This window comes from Schistocerca gregaria, chromosome 2 (assembly GCF_023897955.1).
Source record: "Schistocerca gregaria isolate iqSchGreg1 chromosome 2, iqSchGreg1.2, whole genome shotgun sequence".
NCBI lineage: Eukaryota > Metazoa > Arthropoda > Insecta > Orthoptera > Acrididae > Schistocerca > Schistocerca gregaria.
In genome coordinates, this window is record NC_064921.1 from 502,118,365 (window position 1) to 502,132,663 (window position 14,299).

General features: G+C 44.3%; 1 protein-coding gene across 3 annotated transcripts in view; it reads right to left on the bottom strand.

The window, feature by feature from the left end:
* Positions 1-14,299, bottom strand: part of LOC126328451 (box A-binding factor-like) — a 219,331-nt gene that overhangs the window by 101,095 nt on the left and 103,937 nt on the right. For all 3 annotated transcript variants that reach the window (XM_049996036.1, XM_049996038.1, XM_049996037.1), the window contains exons 3-5: positions 10,546-10,722; positions 7,889-8,191; positions 7,317-7,688 (exon numbers count right to left, since the gene is read on the bottom strand). In XM_049996036.1, the coding sequence (XP_049851993.1) occupies positions 7,317-7,688; positions 7,889-8,191; positions 10,546-10,722 (852 nt within the window). The remainder of the gene's footprint in view (positions 1-7,316; positions 7,689-7,888; positions 8,192-10,545; positions 10,723-14,299) is intronic.

Consider the following 14,299-nt stretch of genomic DNA (forward strand, 5'->3'; position numbering starts at 1 on the left):
CTCCCCGATATTATTCAATCGGTATATTGAGCAAGCAGTAAAGGAAACAAAAGAAAAATTCGGAGTAGGTATTAAAATCCACAGAGAAGAAATAAAAAAATTGAGGTTCGCCGATGACATTGTAATTCTGTCAGAGACAGGAAAGGACTTGGAAGAGCAGTTGAATGGAATGGGTAGCGTCTAGAAAAGAGGGTATAAGATGAACATTAACAAAAGCAAAACGAGGATAATGGAATGTAGTCGAATTAAGTCGGGTGATGCTGTGGGTATTAGATTAGGAAATGAGACACTTAAAGTAGTAAAGGAGTTTTGCTATTTTGGGAGCAAAATAACTGATGATGGCCGAAGTAGAGAGGATATTAAGTGTAGACTGGCAATGGCAAGGACAGCGTTACTGAAGAAGAGAAATTTGCTAACATCGAGTATAGATTTAAGTGTCAGGAAGTCATTTCTGAAAGTATTTGTATGGAGTGCAGCCATGTATGGAAGTGAAACATGGACGATAAATAGTTTGGACAAGAAGAGAATAGGAGCTTTCGAAATGTGGTGCTACAGAAAAATGCTGAAGTTTAGATGGGTAGATCACATAACTAATGAGGAAGTATTGAATAGGATTGGGGAGAAGAGAAATTTGTGGCACAACTTGACCAGAAGAAGCTATCGGTTGGTAGGACATGTTCTGAGGCATCAAGGGATCACCAATTTAGTACTGGAGGGAAGCGTGGAGGGTAAAAATCGTAGAGGGAGACCAAGAGATGAATACAGCAAGCAGATTCAGAAGGATGTGGGCTGCAGTAGGTACTGGGAGATGAAGAAGTTTGCACAGGATAGAGTAGCATGGAGAGCTGCATCAAACCAGTCTCAGGACTGAAGACCACAACAACAACAAGTTCAGCGTCTACCACAATGCAATCTGTAAGGCTTAATAAGGTTGTGGGCACGTTTCATTAGTGTTCCACACGACTCAGGCCGAGGTAAGGGAAGGATCTAGAGAAAATATTTCCGAGTCTACCACCCGTAGCCTACTGACAGAAACAAAATCTCGTAGCATTACAGCAGGATGAGATGACAAATCGTCAGACTTCAACGGAACAGAGCGATATCTCAGAGTCCAGTGGCATTGTGGGTGAGAATACGGTGGCTTAGGCGACCGGTTGTCATAAATCTGCTGGTTCCTGATAATATTATGCGTGGAATATAACTTCGAAAGAACTCCAATCGGCGACACGCGAAGCAGAGAATTTTTCATGTAAGGTCTTCCTGGAATGAGAGAAAGGAGATGCGACTTCGTAGATCAAATAGGCAAAAAAAGTTGTGGCATGAAATAAGAGGCGGCTAAGCAGTGGGTATGGTCGTTAAATTTTATACTGAGAGCCTATTTATATCTGTTAGCCCTCAGGCATAGGTAAAATAAGGACATAATCATACTACTTATCATGCATAAACCTCCTTTTCTAGATAAGCTGGCGGCTAGGAATACAGACAAGCCATAATTTTTTGGCATCATATCAGTACAGATGTTTCCTTGTAAGAATGGGTGGTATGTGCGTAATTTTGTTTCATTTTCCTCAGAATGGACGATTATAACCATCGGATATTTAATTTATTTGTAGCTGGTGATGACCTGCCTGAGGGGGTTGCCCGAAGAGAGATAGCTTTCGCCTCCGCTGTGGCCGTTTATAATGGCATTTTCGTATTTCCTCAGGTCGCTGATTCGCTTAGTTACATGGCGTAGTTACCTCCCCTTTTGGCGGAGCCACCAAACCTACTATGTCAACGACTTTTGTCATCTGCATGCTATCGCTCATTGAAGGCGAAGATGTAAGAGAAGTAATGAACATCTGGGTAAGATTGCAGAAAATCTCTCGCCTGTTCTAAATTATATAGCAGCTGACACTGAGCAGTCTACACAGTGCTCTGTTGGAAAGTGGGAAGTACCCTAGCAGACCGCGGTTAGTCAGTCATATGGTTTTGTACGAATCTGCAATGGCGACTTTCTGGAACCTGTGATTATCTCTGCGCCCTGCGACGTGCAATTAGTAGATGTGTATATAATGGATGGTGGATGTACCCCATAACAAAAGACTCGATGTCCCAGTTTCCCCTATAAATGACTTGCTGAAATGTAAGTTGGATAGATAATTCCGTTCACTATAGGTCCGGTTGGGAGCTATTCTTTGTGTATCTGGCAATATATTTTGGCAGCGATCTATATGGGACATTAGATTCTAGTAGATTTACTCATTCTGGAGTTTGATTTTTCAATTTCTTAACGACTGTGTTTATCGGATAACTATTTAATTTCCGGTAAACAGTACCATCTTGTAGTACTTGATAGTGTCCGTAACTACTGTGTCATTCTCTTATCCGCTTTCGTTTCTCTTCACCTCATTAATACCTTCCCTTTTCTGCATCAGTATGTTGGTTGACGCGACACTGGTCTTTAACAGTTTTCAGCTAACCGGTAAAACCAGGAGACCCTGAAGAGGATCCCAGCAGAGCGATCGAAAAGTCGATTGTGTAAAAATAAAGAGGATCATGACGCAGCATAACAACGTAGAACAGTGGTTGTAAACCTGGGGGTAATTATCCTCTGAAGGTTAAAATGGAATTTCGGCTTCAAGGATAATATAGTGACCATTCTAATGCATTTTTTTAAAAAATCGCTATTATTACTATTACTGTAGAATGACAGATCAACATCACGAGCCATTTGGCATCCACTGCTGGATAAAAGCCTCCTCCAGGTATTTCCATGTAGTACGATCTTCAACGACACGAATCCCAGTCGCTCGTGCATATTGTCTAATGCTGTCTGCCTACAGTCGATAAATTGATCTCCTTAGTCTTCCATTATATCTACGAATACCAGAAAAAACTTCCTTGGGCCATCTGCCAACCAGTTTTCTGACTCCTCTCCAGCTCACCTATACTTTTTTTCACCAATATCATGGCTACGTCTTCCATTCTAGTTTGTTTCCTACTCCATTTCCAACCAATCCTATCACTTTTAATAATCCGCCAAATACCTCTCTCAATTTGTCACTGAGCCACCCTCAAGTTTTGAATGGTCTTCGTGTAAAAACACCCAAGTCTCATTGGCATGATTAATATCTATTGATGTGAACTGCTTCTAAATGTTCAGTTTCGTACATAATGAAAGCTCCATTTTGAAAATTTATTTAGTTTACTAAGAGCACTCAATGCCGTTTTTACTTTTCTATTCGCTTCTTTTGCTGCTCATCCAGTGGTAATAGCTATCACTCATCATGAGTCATAAATTCTAATAGCAACTATCTTTCTGTTTTGGAACTTTGACAATTAAATATTTGGATCCTAAGACCAATTGATGTAAATAAAGAAATATTTTCAGAGAGCGAAATGCGAGTGAAAGTACAATTTCTTGGACTTCGAAAGTTAACACACTAATAAACGGATATTCATGAAGCAGTACTGACATTGTTTTAACAAAAATTTGGTGGTTAGTGGTCACTGATAACGGAAGACCTCTGAAGAATTCCCAAATTTACAGGTGTGAAAACAGACCTTCGCGGAAGTAAATGAACTTGGCTCATGACTTACAATGTGCAGTGGTGGACACGAAACCAAAGATAAGCAAGAATTGTTAGAAATAAGTGTTACCTGACACTTCACTGTCTCATTAACGCTCGGTTTAGTGAGAAACGTAGAAAAGTTTTGAGTTCCATTTGTGTGAATATTAACCAAATGAAATCACTTGTCACTTTAAAAAAAGTGTTGATTACTTCCAGTCTAATGTTAAATTGGGTCCCAAATTTCGTTGAGGATATTGAATGACGTAACTTATCGTTCCGGGGTAATTTTCACAGAGAAGTTGGGAACCACTGACCTACAAGGTTTTACTTTTAACAATGTGAGTCTGTTCAGTGAGAAAGCCAACTTAACAATTCATCTCCAAATAGAGGTTTAGTCACAAGTTTTTAATTATCAGCTCGGACAAATGAAGTTATGCAATTAATTTTTTGCTTGTTTCCTGGTATATTCTGACAGTCCTGCTTCGTGTTGAAATTCCCATGTTACTGTATTTTAGCACATCGCTGAAGACCCAAAATTAAATGCCTCATTCCACTGTATTTCGTGGAGAACAGCGGTGCAACAATCCGTGCTGAGTACGTGGAAGGGTGCATCATATGAGGCATTTTTTTAGGAGGAGCAGACTCTTCCATTAAGGTCAAGTAAGTCCTAATGGCAAAGAACTAAGTGAAGACAATCTCTCTGTGAAGAACACCGAATCGCAAGAAGTCCTGGTTCTCAGAGAAGTCGTTTCACAGTTGAGACTATTTGGAAGATGGGAAATTGTTCATGGATCTGTTTCCAACATTTTGAACATGACGAAGGTTGCCGTGGTCTGCGTTCTGCAACTGCTCACACCCATTCGAAAAGCCCGCTGAAATGGAGCAGCAATAGAAGTACTGCAGCAGTCTCAGACAATACAAATAACTTATTTGGCTGACTATGGGTATTGAGGGCTTAGAGACAAAGGAGAAAAGCAAGCAGTAGAAATATGCGGATTCAACACCACAGAAAAAGGAGAACACCTAACCATCAACTGGCAAGGACAAGCCGAAAGTTTCTTCGGACTGCTTTGGAGTGCTGCTAACAGACTATGCTCCTAAGGGGCAACGGTCACACGAATATACACTGAGTCTCCTGTCGAGGTTACGGGGGGGGGGGGGGGGGGCTATGAAGGCCATGAGGTGGGAGCAGATCATTGCACAGGACAGAGCTGCAAATGCTGCTTTTTTGTTTTTTGGGCTACAAAATTTTACTTTATTCCCATACTCTCATGACAACGTACACAACAGCTTTCCTCATGTCAGGAAGCCATTGTCGGGCAGGTATTTCCAGAATGACAACGAATTGATTTTCGAAGTAAAACGTTTCCCGAATATAAAAATGAACGCTATTTCATCGAAAGTATCCGGACACCTGTTAGTCGTCATTAATATGGTATGTGTCCACCCTTCGCCTTCATGGCAACTTGAACTCTGCAGCGGACACGTTCAATGAGGTTCTTGATTGTCTGCGGAGGAATGGTAGCCAATTACTCTGGAAGAGCCGAAACCAGAGATGGTAGTAATGTAGGACGCTAGGATCTGGAGGGAAGCTGACGTTCTAACTCATTCCAAAGATGTTCGATTGGGTTCAGGTTAGGACTCTGGGCAGGTCAGGCCATTTTAGGAATGTCACTGTCCACAAACCAATGCCTGACAGATGTGCATTATCATCCTGATACCAGTAATCAGCTTCTTTGAACCGCTATTCTACTGCGTGCAACACACATTTCCGTAAAATGTGTTCATATCTTTCCGCATTTAGCGGTTTCTTAAGGGCAATAACAATGAAAAACATCCCCATACTAATCAAAATATCCACGGGTGTACTGTGTACACCCGTGGATATTTTGATTATCAAATACGCCGGGAGAAACTCAAGAATCAGATCATACACCTTTACGGGGAGGAGATGTATCGCAGCATGAAGAAATTTGAAAAGTTGCGCCACCGTAGATGTCGTTTGCTAAGTACTCTTGCCTTTCACAGTACACCCGTGGATATTTTGATTATCAAATACGCCGGGAGAAACTCAAGAATCACATCCCCATACTAGATCACCACTTCGCTCATCTTCACTGTTGGCATTACACATGACGGCAACTAACATTCCTGAGGTATTACCCTGACTCAAACTCTTCCATTCGATTGCCACAAATAATAGTGTGATTTTTCACTTCATGTGAATCATTTTCAATCATCCTTCGTCCAGTGGGGTCGCAATTTACACCACCTCAAGTTTAGGCTATCGATGACTTGCTCGACCATTGTATCCCAACTTTATTAACTCCCTACGAACTGTCAGTGTGCTCGCCGGACAACTGATAGCTCTTTGGAACTCGCAACTGATTACTTCCACTGATTTCATGCGATTTTCTTACAACTACCCTCTGTAATGTTCAAACGTCCCTATCCATCAGAACATGAGGTCTGCATGGTCTTGGTTTAACTGTGGATCTTCCTTTGTGTTTCCATTTCACAACCACAAACAAGCGACTTGGGCAGCTCTAGAGGGGCTGAAATGTCCCCGATGGATTGGTTACTCAGATGACATCCAATGACTATTCCATGTTCAAAGTCACTGAGCGCTCCTGACTGTGCCATTCTGCTGTTACTGTTTCTCTACTAACATAAAATACTGCCTGCTTACGTTTATGCCGGTTGAGTCATCTCTCATAATATATAGTGATCTGAGTAGACCGTACATTGGATCTAGTGGTCTATTCGGCGTTAATAGGGGTATTCGGATACTCTTGATCATATAGTATATGAGGTGTTGGATTAACACCCTCAATAGGCTTCCTGCTCGCAGCTTGTTTCTTGGCGGTAATAATTAAAACTTAAGGGTGGTATGAGGTCAAACGGCCCAACTTGGAGCAGGAGAGGCATAACAGGACATTTTAATTTCCAGTGTCTATACTTTTACAAATAAATTCATAAAACTTTGTCAGCATCACCAGAAAGGATTCAGGATTCACACTCTTTGCAGTGTAAGTTCGAAAACATAACAAAATAATTTTTTTACGTGTGAAATTTCATCATTTTTTCACTTACTAATGGTTGCATTTGTTGCTATAGGTACACTTTTCTTCATGTCAGAGAGATTCTTCGATGAATTTTGCACAGCAAACATACCATAGTTACAGGTGTATGAAATTGTAGAATTTATTTAATTTTTGAAAGAAAACGAATGATCTGTTGTATTTTAAACTTCATGTTTAGAAAAACACAAATTTTGCAGTCAATTACCTCAATTTTTACCACAGTTTTTAATTGATTTGGAAAATTCTAGAGTTTCGTACACCTATAAGTATGGTTTGTATGCTGTTCAAAATTCATCGAACCATCTCTCTTACTTATGAAGAAAAGTGTACCTATAGCAAGAAATGCTGCCATTAGTAAGTGAAAAAAATGGTGAAATTTCACATGTAAAAAAAATTCTTCGTTATGTTTTCCAACTTCTGCTGCTATGAGTGTGAATTCTGAACCCTTCGTGGTCATGCTGACAAAGTTTTATGAATTTATTTGTAAAAGTATAGACAGTGGAAATTAAAATGATCTATGGTGCCTTTCCTGCTCCAAGTCGGCCCGTTTAACGTCCTACCCCCCTTAATGATTTCCCATCGTAAGTCTTGATTTAAGTGGCTCGGAGTTATTTACTGCAATCTGTTGTTGACCTGCGAGACGTGCCTTGCCCGAAGAGTGCCGTAACAGTAGCCGTACCTGGTGGTCTTCGTAGGTGATCTGGTGGTGCGGCTGGTGTATGTGTTCGAGCGGCGGCGGTGGCGTGATGGAGGCGGCCTGGCCGTGGTAGTCGTCGTGGTGGGCGTAGCGCGCCGCCAGCACCTCGTGCTGGGCCTGCGACTGCGGCTGCGGCTGCGGCTGGTGCGGCGACGGCGGCGCGAACCGCTGCTGGCCCTGGGCCTGCGGCTGCGGCCGCGCCGAGTAGCGGTGCCCGCCGGCCGCCTCCAGCAGCTGCGGGGGGCTGGACGCCGACGCCGCGTCCTCCGCCGCCGACTGGTCCGTCGGCGTCGCCGCCTGCTGCTGGTGCTGGTACGGCGACGACACCGCCACGCTCGCCGGCGAGTACGCCACCTGTGCAGGGGGCTCTGCGTTCGTCACACAGGGACGCTGGACCAATCGCTCATACACACAGAGCAATGCTGTAGCTCCTCTCATTGCTAACTCGATTACAGACTTGCTTCTCTCTCTTTGATGAACGACTTAGTGTGTACAAAAGTTATGTTAAGATATTGTGCCCAATGCAATGCAAAGGGTGAAAGAGATGCACGCACCTGTTGCGGCGAGTACTGGTGCTGCGGCGAGGAGAAGCGGCTGTGGGTGGCGTAGGCGGCGTGCTGCTGCTGCTGCTGCTGCTGCGGGGGCGGGTGGTGGTCGGGCGAGCGCTTGATGGAGGCGGGCGGGCTGTGCGTGGCGGGGCTGCGGCCGTTGACGGCCTGCGCCTGGTGCTGCGGGCTGGCGGCGGGCGACGCCTCGTCGGGCACGGGGCCCACCGCGATCAGCCCCGACGTCGTAATGGTGCGCATCACCTGCTGCCGCGGCTGCTGCTGCTGGGGCTGCGGAGGCTGCGGGGACGGCTGTCGGCGCAAACACACACACCTGTCACCACCCACACCTCGGGCTCTGCACAGGGCCGCCATTTCAGGTTACAAATATCAATGTGTATGTACACTACTGCCAAGGGACAATTGACACTTGCTAATGGCCAACGGCCAACTGCTACGGAACAACCGACAATTGCTATGGAACACCCGACCAACGACAGTAAAAGGAAATGTACACGGAGGGACGTGTCAACGTTCAAAACTATTGAAATGTGTGTGAAATCTTATGGGACTTAACTGCTAAGGTCATCACTCCATAAGCTTATACACTAGGACAAACACACACACACGCCCACGCTCGAGGGAGGACTCGAACCTCCGCCGGGACCAGCCGCACAGTCCATGACTGCAGCGCCTTTGACAGCTCGGCTAAACACGCGCGGCGGACGCGTTAACGGTACCGAAACCAGTGCATAAACTCGCTGTATGCATTTGACAGTTCATACTGTACAAGCATAACTGAAACAACGAATGGAGATTGGTACCAAAACCAGGATTCGTACGTGCGTCTCCTGCTCGCAAGGCACATATGATAACCGATACACCACCCTGGCGTGGACTACCCTAGCACGCTTCCTTCCTCAACCCAAATTCCCTTTCACACGTCAGCTCACTTGCAATTCCCCCTTAAAACCACTGTGCCTAGGTGGCATAGCGGTTACCGCATCTGCCTAATGAGCGGGAGATCCGGAGTCGAGTCCCACCTTTGGTAAAAATTTTCATACGCCGCTTCAGTCTGCGTATATACTTTATAGATGCCTGAGACTTGAAAACGTCTCTGGAACCATACAGTTTCATCATGCAGTACTGTGTTTGAGGAAGGTAGTTGTGGAACCGATTAGTGTGAGATTCTGTGTGGTGCTGAAACATGTCTGCAAGACATATTTGACTGCTAACAATCGTGGACAAACTGTTGGGTGGATCCAAGCTGCTCAGAGTCTCACTGTTGAGGCCATAGTAATGGATACGACCAAAAGTGTCTCCTCGCGATTAAAAAAAAGGCCGCTGAAGGTAGAAACGCTAGGCGAAAGCATTTTGGTGATCGTAGATGGACCATCACACCGCAAGAGGATCGATATGTAGCCACAGTCTCATAGAGGAACCGACACCGCGCTCCTAGGAAGATCGCTGCAGATGTTGCATCCATTACCAGTACACGTGTCTCTGCCTATGAGGTGATTAAATCAGGCTGCCTTACATGCTCTGAGCCTATTAAATACATCGCATTTCAATGGCGCATTTGTCGTGAAAGTGTTCGCTGGCGTAAGGAACATATTGCTTGGGGTCAATAACAATGCTTGAGAGTGATGTACTCTGACCAAACGCGCTTCACTGTGGCAAGTCATTCTGACCAGAAATTAGTGTGGAGAGAGAGGGGGAAACACGTTATACAACACTGAATCTTCATGAACATGACCGAAACTGCCGAGGCGTTATGGTGTAGGCAGGAGCTACGCACAATGGCAGAACGGCACTGCGCAGGTATCTCAGGGAGATTATTCTTGATCATGTCCATCTGTTTATGGGTGTGGTAGGTCCCGACTTTCTGTCTATGGACAACAATATTTCCTCCACACAGGACTGCTGCGGTGTCGCGCACGCACAAAAGTGAAGATATTGAACGTACAGATTGGTCTGTGTACTCCCAGACCTAAACTCTAGAGCATTCCTGGGATGGTTTTGGCAGATGTGCTTCTCAACGAACATTTCCTCTTCGAACTGTGCAAGAACTGAAAACTGTCTTGAGAGAAGAGTGGGAAAATATCCTCCAAGGATCCCTCAACAGATTGCTCAATAAAAAGTGCAATTTGTGCATTAGTGCTCTAGGACGGCATGTCCTTTACTGAGAGTTCGATATCGACCTCTATGCTGGGAGTCTGACCTGTGTGAAACTTGAACTTTATTATGTCTGTTATCCTGCATTCCCATGTAGTGACATCCGTACTTTTTTCGTTGTAAATACACCACAGCACCTCTATTACGTACGTAATATGTTTCACGTCATCCACCATTGGTTGTGATTATTCCTATCCAACAATGTGTCTGTTCCTTAGCAATTGTCGAATAGTGCAACTTGTAAACCCTCCCCCCTTATTTATTCTTGTATCTATTCTGTTAATGACAGTTGGATAGATCAGTCACCATAGCACCTACACACTAAAGACAAAGGTACCAGGTTCGAGTCCCAGCCTGGCATTCAGTTTTATCTGCCAGGAGGCTTTAAATCAGCAGACACACTACTGCAGAGTAAAAATTCATTCTGGGGCTCATGAATTGTTTCAGACAGCTTCAGGACTTGCGAAGCTTTTGAGGAGAGCGGTCCTCACCTGTTGGAGCTCCCTCCTCGAACCCGGTGCAGCTGACGTGATGACGGACGCCTGCTGCCCAGAGGCGCGCTGCTGTTGCTGCTGCTGCTGCTGATGTTGTTGGTGGTGGTGGGCTGCCTTCTGCTTGGCGTCGCTGCCGCCGGCGCCGTCCATGGCGATGCCTGCGTGCCGATGCTCCTGCAGGACACACCAGCTCATAAGCCTCACCAGGCACCCGCCAAAGCCGTTCAGCGTACTCTGCTGTCTTGTAGTTCTCTGACTGGTTGTGTATGAGTATATTAACAGTGACTGGAGAGAAACTGAAGCATTCATTCAATGTTCTTAGTACACACTGTATGATCAAAAGTATCCGGACTCCTATTCGTGGACATTAACGTGAGTTACGCGCGCTCTTCACACATGCTTTCTCAAGAGCCGAAACCGGATAAGGTAGTCATACAGGACGCTGGGGACTGGAGCGAATTCGACGTTTTAACTCATCCAAAACATGTTACACTGGGCTCAGGTCTAGACTTTGAACAGGCCAGTCTTCCTCAAGACTGTTAATTTCCACAAATAATTGTCTCGAAGATACTGCTCTATAACAGGGTGCATTGTCATGCTGACACGAAAAATCACCTCCAGATTGTTCGTCTATCTTACGCACTACACAATGCTGTAAACTGTATTCATATCTTCATATCTTTCCACATTTAGTGTTTGCTTAATTGCAGTAAGAAAAAAAAATACCGTTCAGTAACATAAACTGTGAAGTTCTGCAGGTATTTGCCAAACTGAAACCCTTCCATTGGGTTGTCGCAGGGTATAATACGATTCACCACTCTAAAACATTCGTCTTCAGTCATTCACCATCCAGTGGCATCGTTCTTTTCACCCCCTCAAGCGTCACTTAGCAATACCTACAGTAATGTGTGGAAAGAGGTCTTCTTATGAGTCAGGCGCAACTGTTCAAGTCCATTTTGAAGAATGAAGAAACCGCACAACAGATGCTTAAGCCTCAATCTTTTTGTTGTGTACACGATCGGCTTTTGAACACTTAAAGCTCCATCATAAATAAAATCACTTAATCATCTGAGATCATCCGCACCCCATTGTTGTCAGAGAACTAAAGGTTCCATGCCTACATATACATCTACGTGGTTACTCTAGTATTCACAATAAAGTACATGGCAGAAGGTTCACTGAACCACCTTCATGCTGTCTCTCTACCGTTCCACTGCCGAACGGCACGCGTGAAAAACGAGCACTTAAATTTTGCCGTGCGAGCCCTGATTTCTCTTATTTTATCGTGATGATCATTTCTCACTATGTAGGTGGGTGCCAACAGAATGTTTTCGCAATCGGAAGAGAAAGCCAGCCGCGGTGGTCTCGCGGTTCTAGGCGCGCAGTCCGGAACCGTGCGACTGCTACGGTCGCAGGTTCGAATCCTGCCTCGGTTATGGATGTGTGTGATGTCCTTAGGTTAGTTAGGTTTAAGTAGTTCTAAGTTCTAGGGGACTGATGACCTAAGCGGTTGAGTCCCATTGTGCTCAGAGCCATTTGACCCATTTTTTCGGAAGAGAAAACTGGTGATTGAAATTTCATGGGAAGATCCCGTCGCAACGAAAAACGCCTTTGCTTTAATGATTGCCACTCCAATTCACGTATCATGTCTGTGACACTATCTCCCCTATTTCGCGATAATACAAAACGAGCTGCCCTTCTTTGTACTTTTTCGATGTCATTCGTCAGTCCCACCTGATGCGCATCCCACACCACACAGCAGTACTCCAGAATAGGGCGGACAAGCGTAGTGTAAGCAGTCTCTTTGGTAGACCTGTTGTACCTTTTAAGTGTTCTGCCAATTAATCGCAGTCCTTGGTTTGCTCTACCCACAATATTATCTATGTGATCGTTCCAATTTATGTTATTTGTAATTGTAATCCCTCAGTATTTAGATGAATTTACAGCCCTCAGATTTGTGTGACTTATCGCGTAATCGAAATTTAGCTGATTTCTTTTAGTGCTCATGTGAATAACTTAGCAATTTTCTTTATTCAGGGTCAGGATGATCTCAGATGTTTAAGTGACTTTCTTTTACACCAGATGATAGAACTTAAAGTGTTCCGAAACCGGTGGTGCACACAACAAAAAGATTGTGGATTAAGCAACTGTTCTGGCGTTTCTTCATTTTTCAAAATAGAAATGTGTGGCTTATGGAGAACTGCTCGACCATTGTAACCGATTCTTCTCAGCTCCCTACGAACAAACATTGTGAGTATTGCTAAAATGCTGCGAAACAGGTCACTCCTATAAATAAAAGACCTACAGCTAAAACGGTTTTATTTTTTCAAAATGAACCAGAACTTTTATTTACACATCATCAGCGACCAGTTGTTGCCCTTTTCTTCTACATCACCATGATTAGTGTGCTGTGGACACTACTGTCGTCCAATCTGCAGCAGCCTGTTCACACAGCTGCATGCATACGCTTCTGATATGACGTACACTCCATGCTTCCTAACGCATGGCGAGTGGCTTGTAGAACACCCTGCCTTAATCCCACAGAAAATGTCTGCGACTAGTTGGGGGAGCGGATGAAACACGAGACTCAACATTGCCCATATTTGTTACTTCTACGGAATCTAGTGATCTGTGAGCTGCGTCAGCTGCACACGGCTTAGCTAATAAATTTATGGACTCTGTTACTTTCCGAACTGAGGCCGTTATCAAGACAGAGGCAGTGTTACACGCTGGAGGAGTGGGGGTGGGGCGGTGACTAAATTTTTTGCCCTGTGTGCTTAGCTAACGAAACAGCCTGTCAGCGTCTCACCAGCTGTTTTGCAGTTTGGAAAGTAGGGAGAAGGTTACTGGCATGCTGGAGCTGTGATGGTCGTCGTGGATGGTTCTGTTGGCAAGACCATCTCCGGGATTTGATTACCGACGCATCACAGTTGTAATCAGACACAAAATTTCGTCGCTAAATGGGAGATTGATACTAACATCAGTCATTAATTTTGAGTGTTAAGTACGCCAGTATTATCACCGCTGTATATCTTTCGATTACTTGTATGCATCGGTGTTGAGATAAAATGCTTGAAGATGACTACTAAACCGAAATATCGCACATGATCTGTAAGTAAGTCTACAAGCTCTTAACTCAGCAAATGCTGACCTGACAAAATAAGATTTCCACTGAAGTGCTGTAGTTCTTATTTACTAAACATAGAGGTTACACAAGGAAAAGAACAAGGGGAACGAAGAGAGACAAGAAAATATTCCTTAGCAACGGGACTGTCTGCCCTGCAATTCCGTCCGTTCAAATAGGAGTGATTTAAGTTGAGAAAGCTGGTAGTGCAGTAAACATGGATGTCAGTGGAAGAACGTACGTTTTAGTGTGGTAAAGTCCACGACGTAAGTAATTTATTCCGAAGAATAAACGAATACGATTTTTTACCTGCAGTTCATAAACAAATATGCAATGATACATGGCTGGCAAGAGAGTTTTCCGCGCGAATAAATTATTGGAGTTAGTGGTTTGGATTTGTGGCTCTTTAGATGGATTGTAAGTTCGAGGATTTCGGGTTCGATCTTCATCTGTTGACTCAACTTTTTACACAGACAACTCTTCATTTATGTGCAAACGCCAAAATCCATACCTCGGATCCTATCCGAACCGATAGGTCCCACCGTAAAGTTGACAGGCTGCAGGAAGCCAACCTCCTTCTCTGATTGAAAAGAAAACAATAAATAGGCAGAAGATTTTGGAAAGCGT